The 16,421-nt window shown below is 37.5% G+C and overlaps 1 protein-coding gene across 4 annotated transcripts in view; it reads right to left on the bottom strand.

Annotated features, from left to right (window-relative positions):
• COL19A1 (collagen type XIX alpha 1 chain) overlaps positions 1–16,421 on the bottom strand; it is a 1,696,717-nt gene that overhangs the window by 162,909 nt on the left and 1,517,387 nt on the right. For all 4 annotated transcript variants that reach the window (XM_053710417.1, XM_053710419.1, XM_053710420.1 and 1 more), the window contains one exon: positions 13,712–13,774. In XM_053710417.1, the coding sequence (XP_053566392.1) occupies positions 13,712–13,774 (63 nt within the window). The remainder of the gene's footprint in view (positions 1–13,711; positions 13,775–16,421) is intronic.

Genomic DNA, 16,421 nt, shown 5'->3' with positions numbered 1-16,421 from the left:
GGCCAGCATTTACTATTTATAAGAAATAAGGTGTAACATATGCCCCTCTCTACTATCAATGATAGTTGTTATATACAATCATATTATCTTTCAAGAATTCTGCAGCCTTCCTTTTCTTTAGCGTTTTAAAAATAATGTCCAGTTATAAAAAACTAAATTTATGCTTTGCTTACCTGATAAATGTATTTCTTTCTTGACACGGTGAGTCCACGGATCATCATTAATTAATATTGGGAATATCACTCCTGGCCAGAAGGAGGAGGCAAAGAGCACCACAGCAGAGCTGTTAAGTATCACTTCCCACAAACCCCAGTCATTCGACCGAAGGAAAAGGAGAGAAAGGAAATAACACAAGGTGCAGATGTGCCTGAGGTTTATATAAAAAAACAAAAACCTGTCTGAAAAAAAGGGAGGGCCGTGGACTCACAGTGTCAAGAAAGAAATACATTTATCAGGTAAGCATAAATTTTGATGTCTTTCTATTAACACAGTGAGTCCACGGATCATCATTAATTACTGTTGGGAATCAATACCAAAGCTAGAGGACACAGATGATACGGGAGGAACAAGACAGGTAACCTAAACAGAAGGTACTACTGCTCTAATACCTTTTCACCCAACAGAAACCTCAGCCAAGGCAAAATAATTAAAATTTACAGACTTTAGAAAAAGGGAGCAAAAAAGGCCAAGTTACAAATCCATTCTACAGTGGCCTCTTTCTTGAGGGCCCCAGAAGAAAACACCACCCTAGTAGAGTGACTGTAATTCTCTCAAGAGGCTATTGTCCAGCATGCTCATAAGTCCTACGAATAACAATTCTCAAACAGAGACAAAGAGAAGTGGCATAAGCTTTCTGGCCTTTGTGACTATCCAGAAAACCACAAACAATACAGAAGACTGAAGAAAGTCCTTTGTAGCCTGTAGAAAAAATCTAAGAGCCTGCACAACATCTAAGTTGTACAACAGACAATCTTTATGAGAAAAAGGATCAGGACAGAGAGAAGGAACAACAAGTTCCTGATTAAAATCTCCACCAGAAACAACCTTAAGAACAAAATCAAACTTGGTACAAAGAACTGCCTTATCTGCCTGAAATATAAGATAAGGAAAACCCCACTGCAAAGCTGAGAGTTCGGAAACCCTCCGAGCAGAAGAAATTAAACTTTCCAAGATAACAACTTAGTATCTATAGAATGCATAGCCTCAAATAGAGCCTGAAGAAAAACTTTAAGAACAGGATTAAGGCTCCAAGAGAGCAACTAACTTAAACACAGTCCTGAGTCGGACCAGGACCTGATAAAAGGGTTGTACATCCGGCACATTCGCCAGACGCTTGAGCAGCAGAATGGAAAGAGCTACAATCTGACCCTTGCAGGTACTAACAGATAGCCCCTTCTCAAGGTCTGCCTGGAGAAAAGATAAGATCCTCGGGATCCTGCCATATCGTATAGTAAATCTTTCTAGCAATAGGTTTATGAGCCTGAATTGTGGTCTCAATAACCGATTCGAAAAAACCCACGCTTAGCTAAAAACAAGCGTTCAATCTCCAAGCAGTCAGCTTCAGAGAAATTATATTTGCATAAAGACGGACCCCTGAAGCAGAAGGTCCTTCCTCAGCGGACGTTTCCACACAGGTAGAGATGACATCTCTACTAGATCCGCCTACCAGATCCTGCGAGGCCACGCAAGAGCTAGGAGAAAACCAATGTTCTCTCCTACTTGATCCGAATGATGACTCATGGAATGAGAACAAACAAAGAGGAGGATATGCCAACCCGAAGTTCCAAGGAACTGCCAGAGCATCTATTAGAAAGGCTTGAGGATCTCTTGACCTCAAACCGAACTTGGGGACTTGGAATTCTGACAAGACCCTATCAGAACCCAGTCTGGTAACCCCCATTTGGACGATAACCTGGAGAACACTTCCGGATAGAGTTCCCACTCCCTGGGATGGGAAGTATGCTCAGAAATATGCTTTCCAGATGTCCACTCCAAAAATGTGGATGGCAGATAGACAGTAACTGTGAGCACCACAGAAAAAATCTGAAACACTTCCTTCAAGACTAAGGAATACAGAGTTTCTCCCTGGAGGTTGATGTAAGCCACAGAGGCTATGTTGTCTTACTGGAACCCGATAAACTGGGCTAAAGACAACTGAGGCCAAAACATCAGAGCATTGTAACTCCCTACTAACTCCAAATTATGAAGGGGAGCATAGGCTTCCCCAGGACCAAAGTTCCCGCGCCTTCAATGAGTCCCAGACTCCTCCCCAGTACAGCAGGCTGGTGGCCATGTCCCAAATGCCCAGGAAGGACTCCGAAGCATGTGACCTGAGACCAAAGATCCAGATAAAACTACCACGAGAAGAGACCCTTGTCGACTAAACCAGATTCTCTGAGACAATGCAGACAATCACCAATCACCTCCATATACTGAGCCACTGATTGCCAAACAGTAGACTGAAGAAAGATGCCAGAGAAATTTTTTTAGCTTTTCTAACCTCCGTCAGACAGATTTTTATTGATAATGTAATTAATTATAGTCCCTAAGCACACTACCCTTGCAGCTGGGACAAGGGAGCTCCTTTCCAGCTCCACTTCCATTAGTGGAACTAAGAAAAACAATAAAAAACCTCAGAATGAGATCTTGCTTGTAAAAAGATGCGCCTGAACTAATAGGACATCCAGGAGGGACGTTCCTGCAATCCCAGTACCAAATTGCAGCCCAGAATGAAAAAACACTGGGAGCTGTGGCAAAGCCATTGTTGAACCACAAACTGAAAGAGTTTGGCCGGAAAAGCAAAACTCAGATATCTGAGATAATTGAAAGGGAACCTGAGGGAACACATCCTTAAGACTAAGGTCAATATAAACTGACCCCCTTGCACCAAGGAAGAATGGAGCGAATAGTTTCCATCTTGAGGAACGGTACTCTGAGAAACTTGGTCAGACATTTACTGTCTAAATTAGGACGAAAAGTTCCCTCTTTGTTCACAAACAGTATGGAACAGAAACTAAACCCTGTTCCTAAACTGAAACTGGAACAATTACTCCCAGGGTGGAAAATCCTGAACACATTTCAAGAACGCCTCTCTTCTTATCTGGTCCACAGATAATCTTGGGAGGTGGAACCTACTCATGGGAGGAAGAAATTGAATGCTAATTAGTAACCCTGAAATACCATATCTATAGCCCCTTAGGGATCTAGGACATCTCGTATCCAGGCATGAGAAAAACTGAGATAGACTGCCCCCCCCCCCCACAGGATCCGATCCTGGCTCGGAGACAAACCCCACATGCTGAATGAGAGTTAGCTGCGGGTTTCTTTAATTACTTCCTCCTGATCCAAGACTGACTGGGTATCCAAGAGGACTTAAAATGCTCCTGCTTGGAAGACAAAGGGGAAGAATTTCTGAAGTTACGAAGGAAGCAACAAAATAAAAGATTGGCCTAACAACCTTGCTGTCCTGGATCTTCTCATGGAGTCCTCCATACTAAATCAGACAAGGCATTGAACCAAAAAAATGCCACTCTTGTCCATAAAGGCTTCCATCCTTACAAGAGCATCTATCCTTTGTATGGCTTGAAGATATGCCATGAAATTTAAAGGAGACAGCTTATTACTGACAGGAGAAAAAGAAATCCTTAACTTCTCCCATACCTGAGAAAATTCTCCTGGCACGGTCGAGACAGGAAAAATTTGCAAGACATAAATCCTAGAATACATTAAATTTTCTAGATTCTGAGAATTGACAACGACCGGGGAGCTGAGGTCTATCCAGTAGCCAACCCCTCCTAAATACACAAAGGAGGTCAGGCTTGAATCTGAAGAGTAGAAAAAACAAAGAAAAAATGGATATACCAGAGCACTCTTAGTGTTTCAATTATAGAAACCATGATGGTATTTTATGGTGTTTTTGCAGCAGACCCATTCCCTTCTATGTTTATAGACTTTAAACTTGGTTACATTGTTGCAGCTACGTCTTTAAGGATACTCTCCTAGGTTCACCAGCTCTACTGTACCACAATACAGCTTTTAATGCACTACACAGGTAGTCATTACTACCTTTTTAATTAATACAATTAAATGTTAAGTTTTACCTTACACCCACTGCATACTACCTCACTGTTCTATAATTGAAACACTAAGAGTGCTCTGGTATATCCATTTTTTCTTTGTTTTTTCTACTACTTTAACCGGATAAAGAGCACCCCCCACCAGATTTATAGTGACTAGCTAATTCAGGAATACTTGGGTCTGATTACCCTAGATATACTATATACTAGCTTATAAATTATTTTGGGGTCTATTTATATTGAATCCATTCCCTCCATACCTTGTCATTCAATTGAATCTGAAGAGAACTACTTCAGCACCAGATGAAGGAATTATACAGTCTAAATCGGAGCTTTAACCCTCAGATGCTAACGACTATTCTCCTCATAAGACTATAAGAGGGGCAATATGTGTAGCAGCAAGCAGAGCCAAAACCTTACTATCTGATTCAATAAAATTTTGTCTTGCAATTTCCTATTAAGACATGAAAAGCAGATAACGCCACAGATACCTCCAGGAGATTGAGAGGAACCGCAGGACACTGCATGTGATGCCATACAATGGCTTGGGATGTCTGGGGAGAAAACTGTGGCATAGCCTAAACAGCATCATCCAGGGAGACATGAGGCTGAAAATAACTTTGGAATTAAATTATTTAAAAATATTTAAAATAACACTGTCCCTTTAAGGTTATAGGGACTACTTAAAAATTCTAAAGATATTTAGGAACAGACCTCTGTTCCATACTCTAGCCAAATAAAATATTGATTGAATTAAGATAGAACTTGTACAAGTATGTGGAACCTAGGTACAAGCAAGTAAACGCCACGGCGTGCGGCTGCACTAATCCAGATCCGGAACCAAGTGAGGAGAGAGGTCATCCAATAAGAGGCAGGTTGTACCGGAGTGCCGTAGCTAAGAGTGATAAGCCCAAAAGTGAGTAGCAAATGCAGAAAAAGTGCAGGCCCTATTTGATGTGTTAAAGATAAAAAACACAATCTTTATTCAGCTTCTTTAAAAAAAAAAAACGGAGTACAAGAAACAATCTAGACATATGGCAGACAAACAAACAAGAGGGACAAACTGCCTGATGCGTTTTGCGTGCCCTAGTGGCACTTAATCATAGGCTAAAGTGCTAAGGAATAGGTATCCCTTATAAAGGGATTAGTTAACCCTTCCTACATCAAGTGAAAAAATGTTTAAAAGACAAAATTGTAATTTTACATTGCAAAAGGTCATACACTGAATAAATATAAAATACCAGATATTTACAAAATAAATTATATTACACTCTCCACAAATACAGGGACTAATATATCATCAGATACCTTAACGGTTAGGATAATGGAATATAGAAGAAAACTAACTTACAAAGGTATAAACCAGAAACTAACTTAATTCAAGTTACAGCTCTGTACCGTATTAGGGTGTGTTAAATTAATTATTAACAGACATGGCAGACATTAATACAGACAAAGAGGGTTTAGGGTCATTACCTTTGAATAATGTATCAGAGCCCATCAACACACAGGATATGTTTGAAATGGGTATTAGAAGGGAATTTTTTGACAAAATATTCTCTAAGGAGGAGATAGAATCTGATTGCACTGAGCTAAGAACATGTTTTAGGCTTTTACAGCAAAACTTAATTACTGACTTGCGACTTATGTGGGACATTGTAGCCTTCAATAAATATCTAGAAGTGCAGAGGATCCCGAGGGGACTCGGGTTTAAAAAGTATCCTTCTTTCAAATTTGAGGACTCTGTAGATTTAGAGGAATGGAACAAAGCTCTAACAGATTGCTCACTCAAACTTATTAACATATTAGTTTGGGTCAAAGAGAAAAAGAGAATGAAGTTAAAAATAGCAGTGAACAATATTAATGATGATCTCAGACCACTACAAGCAAACCCAAAATATCTTGCACACAAAAAGAAAATGGATGATGTACTAAGGAAATGTGATCAGAAAAAAGCCTCCCGCAAAGGAAATAAATTTAACAGGGATAAGGACCATGATCAAAACAAAGTTTACAATTGGGCAGTAGTTCGCCAACAACAGCGAGCAAATAAAAACAAATATGAAAAAAAGAAACAAGCCCAAAAACAAAATGATCTTTCCAAAAAAGTCCATCTTGAAAAAGAAAGATGCTAAGAAAGTTGCATTCAGTGCATCAGAGGGTGAAACTTCGGATTCTGAAGTAAATTCCACTGCTAGTTCCTTCTCATCAATTTCATCTCTTTGCTCCTCTTCTCCTCCCATCTCTCCTTCCTCTACTCCCCCCTCTTTTTTTTTTTACAGGAGTCCTCGGGGGAAGATGTGGAAATAACAGCGCAAGTGGTACGTCCCAAGATACGAAGGACAAAGAAAAAGGAAAATTACATAGAAGATGGAGAAAGAAAAGGGGGAAAGTTGAACAAAAAGAAGAAAGGACAGAACTAACTGATACAGTTCCTGAAATCTCTGATGGACTCAGTGTTTACAATATATTGCACTATAATTTAACCAAAGATGAAAGAGCTGTTTTATCAAAAGGGTTAGGCTTTGCTCCCACCAATAGGTTCTCCAGTTTTAACACCATACTAGACATTAATAAATTTGTCCGCAAATTAGCTTCAAAATAATTCTTTGCCTTTACAAATAGGGATCAAGAAAATAATGAGACAACTATTGGTATGGATACTGTCATTGTCACTCTCAATGCCCTATACCATCCTGATATTGATCAGGAAGTCCCTTTAAATACACTACAAAAACCTAAAAGAGACAGGTCTACATTTTATCCTGTAAACTTTAGGTGTCCTATGATTAATGCCTATCAAAAGGCTGTCCAAGAGGACATATTGAAGCTTGAACAGGAGACTAATGAAGGCAGGAATGCTGTCGCCCTTAATCTGAAACACACAGAATGTGTGGCACTTAAATCTTTACAAGATAACAAGGAAATTATTATTAGGAATTTGGATAAGGGCGGCAGCATTGTTGTGATGGATAAAGTCCTTTATTTTCAGGAAGCACCTAGACAACTGACTGATGTTACGGTGTACCGCAAATTACCCAACAATTCCACTTTGGGTTTTAAAAGGAACATGACAAAACTTATTGATGATGGTATTATAATTGGTGTATTTACTGCCAAGGATTGTGAATCACTAATCCCAGACCATCCGATAATACCCATATTTCACCATGTCCCCAAGATCCACAAGGATAGACCTATAGTGGCAGGCATTGGCTCATTGCTAGAACCTCTTAGGAAGTGGATGGATACAGTCCTTCAACTTATACCAACAACACAATTGAGCTATTTAAAGGATACTTCACATTTGCTAGCCACTGTAGATACTATCATACGGCAGGAAGATTTTTGTTGGATAACGGCAGACATTGCATCCCTTTATATGAACATACCTCAAAATTTAGGCAATAAAGCAGTTGATTTTTTTCTTAGAAAAAGATTGCAACTTGGATGACTTAGTGAGATTATACATATTAGATGTTTTGAGGTCCTTGCTGTCACATCATTTCTTTTAATTTGACAAGTAGTTCTATCTGCAAATCCGGGGGACTGCCATGGGGGAAAAATTTGCCTTGATGTTTGCAAACATTTTTGTTGCATGGTGGAAGCCAATGTACATTTACTTCTTCTTTAATCCATGGCAGGGCCAGACAGTTCTCTTCATCAGATACATAGATGACCTGCTTCTGGTGATACGTAGCCATAATGATCGAAAAATCTTGCATGATTTATTACTTTATTTTAGCACCAACGAACTAGGTTTAAAGTTTACTCGTGAAATAAATAATAGGGAAATTAACTTCTTGGATCTTACATTATATATCCCTGACAACCAAATTCTTACTAAGACCTATAGAAAACCATCAGCTGGTAATACCATTTTGCATGCTAGCTCCCAAAACTCAGGTCACTTATTTAAGGCTATACCCAGAGGCCAGTTTATCAGATTCCGTAGAAATACTAAGTCAGACAACAGCTATGATTTACAGTCGTTAGAACTTAAAGACAGGCTCATTAAGAGAGGATATGACCCAGTGTTGCTAGAAAAATGTAGGGCATCCATTAAACCCAGAATTTAAGAAAAAACTGTAAAAATACAAAACACTTTGATGAATATATTGTATTCACCACAGAATACCCTCAACAGTTCACAAGTATAGTTAAGATACTTAAAAAGCATCTACATTTATTATCAGGTGACACTGTTTTGAAACCCTATATCAACAAGTGTAGATTTGTCTCTAGGAAACCAAAAACATTAGTTAGATTACTATCTCCAAGTGTGGTAAAATTGAAAAACAATTATAGTACTACTGGTTGGTTGTCCAAAAAGGGCAACTTCAAATGTGGAAGTAGGAACTGTAACACTTGTACCAACATAAAAATTGGGAATAGTTTTGAATCTACTCATGCTAGTAGTGTACATCCTATTGATTTTTATGCTAACTGTAAAACCACATTTGTGGTTTATTTACTAACCTGTAATCTATGTAATATGTTGATAAGACCACATGTGAGGCCGGAACCAGGTTTAGTGAACACACTAGAGATGTGAAAAATTACTTTAAGGACTCAGCTGTAGCTAATCATTTTAATTACCATAATTTCACTCACTGATATAAGGTGGTAATAAACAAAACAATTTTAGACAAAAAAGAACTAAACTGGATATTGAAACAATTCAAGAGTGCCAATAGGTATGAACAAGGAATGTGATATAAACTACTTTACTGATGATTAGTTTTACCTATAAGGTTCACTTTAACAAATTTCCTATTGGCAACTTGACTTAAGTTAGTTTCTGGTTCATACCTTTGTAAGTTAGTTCTCTTCTATATTCCATTATCCTAACCGTTAAGGTATCTGATGGTATATTAGTCCCTGTATTTGTGGAGAGTGTTCTCCACCCATAATATAATTTATTTTGTAAATATCTGGTATTTTATATTTATTCAATGTATGACCTTTTGCAATGTAAAATTATAATTTTGTGTTTTAAACATTTTTTCACTTGGTGTAGGAAGGGTTAACTAATCCCTTTATAAGGGATACCTATTCCTTAGCATTTTAGCCTATGATTAAGTGCCACTAGGGGGCACAAAACAAGTCAGGCAGTTTGTCCCTCTTGTTTGTTTGTCTGCCATATGTCTGGATTGTTTCTTGTACTCAGTATTTTTTTTTAAAGAAGCTGAAAAAGATTGTGTTTTTTTATCTTTAACACACAGAGTAGTGCCTGCAATTTTTTTGTATGTGGAACCTATGTAACACAGTCAAGTATAAGCAGGATAACATTTTTTTTACACAGAATGGAAATCACATATGTGCCGCCAAAGTAGGGGGAAGACAAAAAATTCTCCGACCCTAATTGCTTCTGATCTATTCTTTTTCACTGCTTATAGGAAAAAATGGATTATAAAACAATGTAATCATCATTTTTAGTGACTGTTTAAAAATGGGATGTTCGTACGGGCTATTCCACACACACACTGTTCCATTCATAGAAAAACATTGAGGCAGGCAGAACGTCAGCTCCGTTCCATTCTCAAGCCAGAAGAAAGGAGCGGAGTAGAATACAAGCGCTCAAACACTTCAAAAATGGCTCTGCTCCGTAAAGTAGAAAAGGAGGCGTGGCCAAAAGTCGACATGGAAAGAGCTCTATTCAGTCGACTTACTCCCTCTAATATGAGGTAATTTGTAGGACTAAAAACATGTATAACAAAACATTGCACACTTGCACAGCTTCTCTAATGCAACTAAACACGGAGCTGGGGAACCACCAGGTAACGCACTGCATATATATCAGATACTATGCAGACCGATAGAAATGGCGCCAAATACGCTTAAAAAAGAAAGCAGGAGCTTTAGTTCTTAACAGTCCCTGTATCATTCTCCCGATGAACTAGGGAACTATTACCATAACGTATAAATATATACAGCAATTAAAATTTTACCCAACTGATAGTTAACTCCTTCCTAGTTGTGAAGGAGGATAACGGTCTCCATGTCACATGCATAATGTGCCTACTACTGCCGTAATTATCCATAAGAATATGTCCTATTAAAAAGCAGAGGGTCTTAACCCCTTCAGTGCCAGCATTCTATCCCCAGAAGAACAAAAGGCACTTACCTGCATTCTAGCCGTCTGGCAGTCAGACGACTCACAAAGTAGGAGAGGATGCCGCTCCTCACAGAGACCTGTGTAAAAAGAAAGACAGAGTAAACTTACTCAGGCTTTCTATACCAGGGCAGAAACATGTTACAAGTTCATAACTGCTTTAAAGCTACCACAGCCCTGCTGAAGAAACTAACGTGGAGTACAGCTATACCCAAATTGTGATGGAAGGTCAGAGCAATCCTGCCCTGGCTTCAAAATAAAAAAATCTTGATAGAAGAATCTTAATCAGGACACCTAATTACTTCACCTCCTCCTTGTACTAGAGGCAAATAGAATGACTGGAGTTTGTGGGAAGGGAAGTGATACTTAAAAGCTCTGCTGTAGTGCTCTTTGCCTCCTCCTGCTGGCCAGGAGTGATATTCCCAACAGTAATTAATGATGATCCGTGGATTCACCGTGTCATTAGAAAGAAATAAAAATAATATAATAGTTACTGTATGTCCCACTGTGCTTGTCTTAAATGTATCAATGGGAATCCTAATAAAGAAAATATTAAATAGTCCAGTTATTTCTTCATAAACATATTACTCTCCCAGCTAGGAGAAATTAATTCAAAAGAAAGAGAAAAGCAGAAGCACAGTAACGATTCAAGCTAAAATATGGACTTGTGCTTGCGCGTGGCAGAATTCAAAAACTCCTGGACAGAGCACAAAGGCCTATGGAGCAACCTTCCCTCTGAGATAGCCACTTAAAGGAAGACTGCTCACGGATTGCATGTGTGAGATGCATGCGCATGTTATTTTTATGAGTGTCTGTCTATTTTAGTAGGTTTTTAACAGTAAAATATACAATTTTATATGGAATCTTTTTTTGAGCTTCTGCTTTTCTCTTTTCCAATTTACTTTTATTATCAAATTTTGAACAGTAGTTTTATATGCACACTTTATGAGGCACCAGCATCTACTGAGCATGTGTACACGCTCACAGTGTATGACAATACTAGTCTGTGATTGGCTGATGGCTGTCATATTATACAGGGGCTGGCAAATGGGAGAAAATATAAATTTGTCAGAGAAACAAAATGTACTGTTTATTTAAAATTCATAGTAGGTGTTATTGCATTGCCTTTTTGTTATGCACATATTAATTCTGCAATTCTGCTGTATTTAATGGTTCATTCATTTGCTTTGTCCTCTTAGTATCCTTTGTTGAAGAGCAAAGCTAGGTAGGCTGATAGGAGTTTAGGAGTTTGAAAGTGTCTTTAGCATCCTATGCATAACACTGCTATAAACACTAGGGCCTAGATTATGAGTGGCACTCTAACAGTTGAGTTCGAGCGAAAAGGGGTTTATCCTGTTTTTTTGCGTGCATCAGAAGTAGTGTGCGTATTACAGGTTGAAAGTAAACATGTTCGCTTGAGCGGAATTTAATTTAACGCACGTCGAGATAGCACAACTTCAAAGCTCTGGTTAACTGTTAAGCTCAACTAAAAAGTGGACAAAAAACATCAACAATAAATTTAAACCTTCAGATACAATCATAATAACACTGTCTGATAAAAAGTTTGTAAAAAAAAAAAAGTTATAAGGGCTAAAAGATATGATGAGGTCTCATATGTAATCATATATTTACTGACTACCCCAATACTATCTATATAACAGTTTGAACAGTATTGGGTATACACTGCATATTGTTTTTGTTTCTAGCACTTTATTTTTTTGTAGGCAATTTTAATCAAATTAGCCAAAAGTCCAAAATATGAGTATCCTGGAAAAATGGTACCAATAATTTTTTTTTTTTTTTTTTTAAAAACCCTCTAATGTAATTTTAGAACAAATATCACCATGTGTTGTATATTTATGCCACATTACACACATATTGCTTTTGTATAGAAAAAAAACCCTGTTCCTAGAGAGGTCAAAAAGTACATTTTGTAAACTAGGTTTTAAAAATGCTGCAAATCAAATTTAAATCTAGATGAAAGAATTTGGTCTCTAGAGGGAGCATAAGACAAAGCACATTTGTTAAAAAAAAAAAAGCAAAACGGGTTGTACAGGACATTATTTGCTTGATAATATTAATCATCTATCAATCAATCTTTTTGTCTGTCTAGCTACTTATCCTCCTACCAAAACGTACAGGACATCTGATAATAAATAGTGTACAAGTAAAACACAGTGCTCATACTTAGCATTGAAGCCGCAGCTTTTAATAGTAGGAGAGCTGTATCAGTGAATGATTTTTATTTGAAAGGTGCTTTTAACCTCAAGAAACACTGTTATCATCAAACATCTCGCAAGAATTTCTGTCAGTTTTAAAGATAAAAGCTACACTCAGAGAGGAAAAAAATGTTTGTGTTATACCCTTTTGGAAAATAGTTCAATTGCAGTTTACACTGTGGTGTCATTTGTTTTTGCCCTGTTGCTTACTTAGTTACAGAATAGGTCTGTTCAGTCATTATTGCAAATTGTTTTGGTCCACAGGTAGATTTGATGAAGGTTGAGAAAATCTGATAAAGATGGAATTTGCAAAGTAAACTGAATGTATCATTTCTGCTATCTATTTGGTTGGAGACATTTTGAGATTGTATAATATGCAATATTTAATTAATTTAATTATGATTAGTAAAAGAAAAAACTAACTTTTCAGTATATTTTCCATATTTATTTTGCCCTTTATACTGTAAATTAACTCTGAGGATTGTGGGTTTTCCAGTTCTGAGAATTAGAAGTGCACATGGTAGTTATCACAAGCCTAACAAAATGACAGTGGCAAACATTGTCTACTCCAAATCAGGCAAGTGGTGAGGGAGTTGATCATTAAAAAAAACTAAATATACACAGGGAAGTGGACAGCAGATAATTAACCAAATGCCTGAGAGCAGGCCTCTGTTTCTTAAGTCATGGGTGAAGGCCCACTCAGAAGATGCTTTTGCTGCTTAAAGGGACATGAAATCCAACATTTTTCTTTAATGGTTCAGATAGAACATACATTTTTAAACAACTATCCAATTTATAAATGCTGCTTCATTCTATTGTTATCTTTCATTGAAGGAGCAACAATGCACTACTGGGAGTTAGTGAACCAAATTTGTAAGCCAATGAAAAGAGGAATAAATGTGCAGTTACCTGTAAAGCCATATCTTGTGAGTGGGCCAGCAGTAAAACAGTTAATAAGGTAACCATACCTTACTGTCTGCATTTTGTAGTGTTTGTTGATTGCATAGTGTGGTTCACTTATTACCTGTTTCACTACTGGGCTGCTCACAAAATCTGACCTTAGAGGGAACACTGGCAGCCACCAATCGACAGCTAGCTCCCAGCAAGAAGAAGCAAATTGGAAAGTTGTTTAAAATTCTACGCTCTATCTGAGTCATGAAAGACAATTTTTGTGTTTCATGTCCCTTTTAATAAATGGGGTACATCATAAAATAATGTCATTTTAAATACATAACTTTTCTGATGAATTTTTTTATGAGGTTTTAATTTCAAATCGATTCACCATAAAAAATTATACTCACTGGTGGTCCAGAAGGTCCTTCAGGTCCAGGAAATCCTATATCACCAACCGGGCCCCTTTCACCCTGTAACATATGAAAATGTGAATGATTGAAAATGCACTCCATTTTAAAATCAAAATCAAGTTGATTAATTTCAAATTGATCTAAAATATTCAAGGATTGCAACAGTCATAAACTACAAAATCTCTCCACAGGGGTGAAATTCGTTTTAGATTCAGTGACTCAAGCAGATATATTTTTTAATGGTGTCCCTATAATCTCTATTTTCTTACAGCATTTCATTTTTAAACAAATTGCTAAATTAGGTAAATGATGGTAAAAAGGGATTTATGTTTTTTTTATTAAAAAAAATTGCATTAACAAAACATTCTTCTATAGCAGGAAATTTAAGATAAGTAAAAACCTTTATTATATTTAGATTTCAAAGGATTGGTTTTAAATTTCTTTAGTAAAAAAAAAATATTTCTCAACTCAAACTTTTAAACAATTACATTTCTATGTAAATACAAATATTAGAATATTCAGTTATTATGGTAAATCAGTCTAAGGGGCCAAATTATCAAATGTCTGGCAGACATGATTCGCTATAGCGAAGCATGTCCGCCCGACATTGCTAAATGCCGACAGCATATGCTGTTGGCATTTATTATTGCACAAGCATTTCTGGTGAAATGCTTGTTCAATGCTGCCCCCTGCACATTCGTGGCCAATCGGCCGCTAGCAGTGGTGTCAATCATCCCGATTGTATCTGATTGGGATGATTGCAGTCCGCCGCCTCAGAGGGGCATCCGCTGCTTGGTATATCGGCCCCCTAATGTTAAAAATACTAATCATAAAATTACATGAAACTGTTAATTTCAAACGTCATGAATTTATATTAATGATTAAGTGAAAAGGCTACAAGTAAACCCATGTTTTGACAAAGATTTAAACACATTAGGCAATCATGATCAATAATGAATCAATAAGCCAACATGTCTTACTTTTGCTTTCAAAAATGTCTATTAAACACCTGTTTTTTGTGTGTTTAACCAAATGTTCCTGTTACATATTATTTATGTAATTTGAGGTGTTTTACTAGATAAGTGCATTCGTATTCGGATGAATACATATTCGGATTAATATTGAATTTTTGTTTATTCGGAACAGACCCGCATGAATCAAAAGAATAAAGAATGAACCTATTAACAAAATAAGTTAATATTCATAAATTCGTTATTCTTTTATTAAAAAAAAACAACAAACCTGCTAAAAACCAAACTCGCTAGCCTATGCTATTAACCCCTAAACAGCCGCAACACCATCACAAAAATCTGCTACACTAAACTGCCACAACCCCGTCTGAAAGATATGCTGCACTAAACTGCCACAACCCCGTCTGAAAGATATGCTACACTAAACTGCCACAACCCCGTCTGAAAGATATGCTGCACTAAACTGCCACAACCCCGTCTGAAAGATATGCTACTCTAAACTGCCACAACCCCGTCTGAAAGATATGCTGCACTAAACTGCCACAACCCCGTCTGAAAGATATGCTACACTAAACTGCCACAACCCCGTCTGAAAGATATGCTACTCTAAACTGCCACAACCCCGTCTGAAAGATATGCTGCACTAAACTGCCACAACCCTGTCTGAAAGATATGCTGCACTAAACTGCCACAACCCCGTCTGAAAGATATGCTGCACTAAACTGCCACAACCCCGTCTGAAAGATATGCTACACTAAACTGCCACAACCCGTCTGAAAGATATGCTGCACTAAACTGCCACAACCCCGTCTGAAAGATATGCTACTCTAAACTGCCACAACCCCGTCTGAAAGATATGCTGCACTAAACTGCCACAACCCCGTCTGAAAGATATGCTGCACTAAACTGCCACAACCCCGTCTGAAAGATATGCTACACTAAACTGCCACAACCCCATCTGAAAGATATGCTACACTAAACTGCCAAACCCCCCTACACTTTTAACCACTAAACCACAACAACCCCTATACTACTTAAAGTGAAAGTAAATCCTAGCGTTTTACAAACGCTAGGATTGACTTTTGAAACAAATAAAGGGGACTTTCATTCATGAAGTATAAGATACCTCATGTAGAAAGCTCCTTTATTTGTTTAAACCAATCTCCATTTTTAGCTGCTACAGCAGCCCACGGCTAAAAACATTTTTTGCTAAGAGGTGACGTTTTCACCTCTTAGCCAATAGCCGTGCAGTAAATCCGGCTCCCATGGGCGCAAAGCCAGATTTACTGCACGGCTATTGGCTAAGATGATAAAACATCAACTCTTAGCAAAATAATTTTTTAGCCGTAGGCTGCTGTAGCAGCTACAAACGGCGATCGGTTAAAACAAATAAAGAAGCTTTCTACATGAAGTATCTTATACTTCATGAATGAAAGCCCCTTTATTTGTTTCAAAAGTCAATCCTAGCATTTGTAAAATGCTAGGATTTACTTTCACTTTAACCCCTAAACTGCCACAACCCTCATTGCAAAACCCCTACACTATTAACTCCTAAACTGCCACGAGTAAATTGGAATGGTGTTGAAAATTGTATTCTCTATCAAAATTATCAAAGAAAAAGATTGGGTTTCACTTCCTTTTAAAGGGACATGAAACCCCAAATTTTCATTTCATGATTCAGACGGAGCATACAATTTTAAACAACTATCCAATTTACTACTATTATAAAATGTGCT

This window comes from Bombina bombina, chromosome 4, assembly GCF_027579735.1.
Source record: "Bombina bombina isolate aBomBom1 chromosome 4, aBomBom1.pri, whole genome shotgun sequence".
In the NCBI taxonomy this organism is placed as follows: Eukaryota; Metazoa; Chordata; class Amphibia; order Anura; family Bombinatoridae; genus Bombina; species Bombina bombina.
This window is presented reverse-complemented; position numbering and strand designations above follow the sequence as displayed.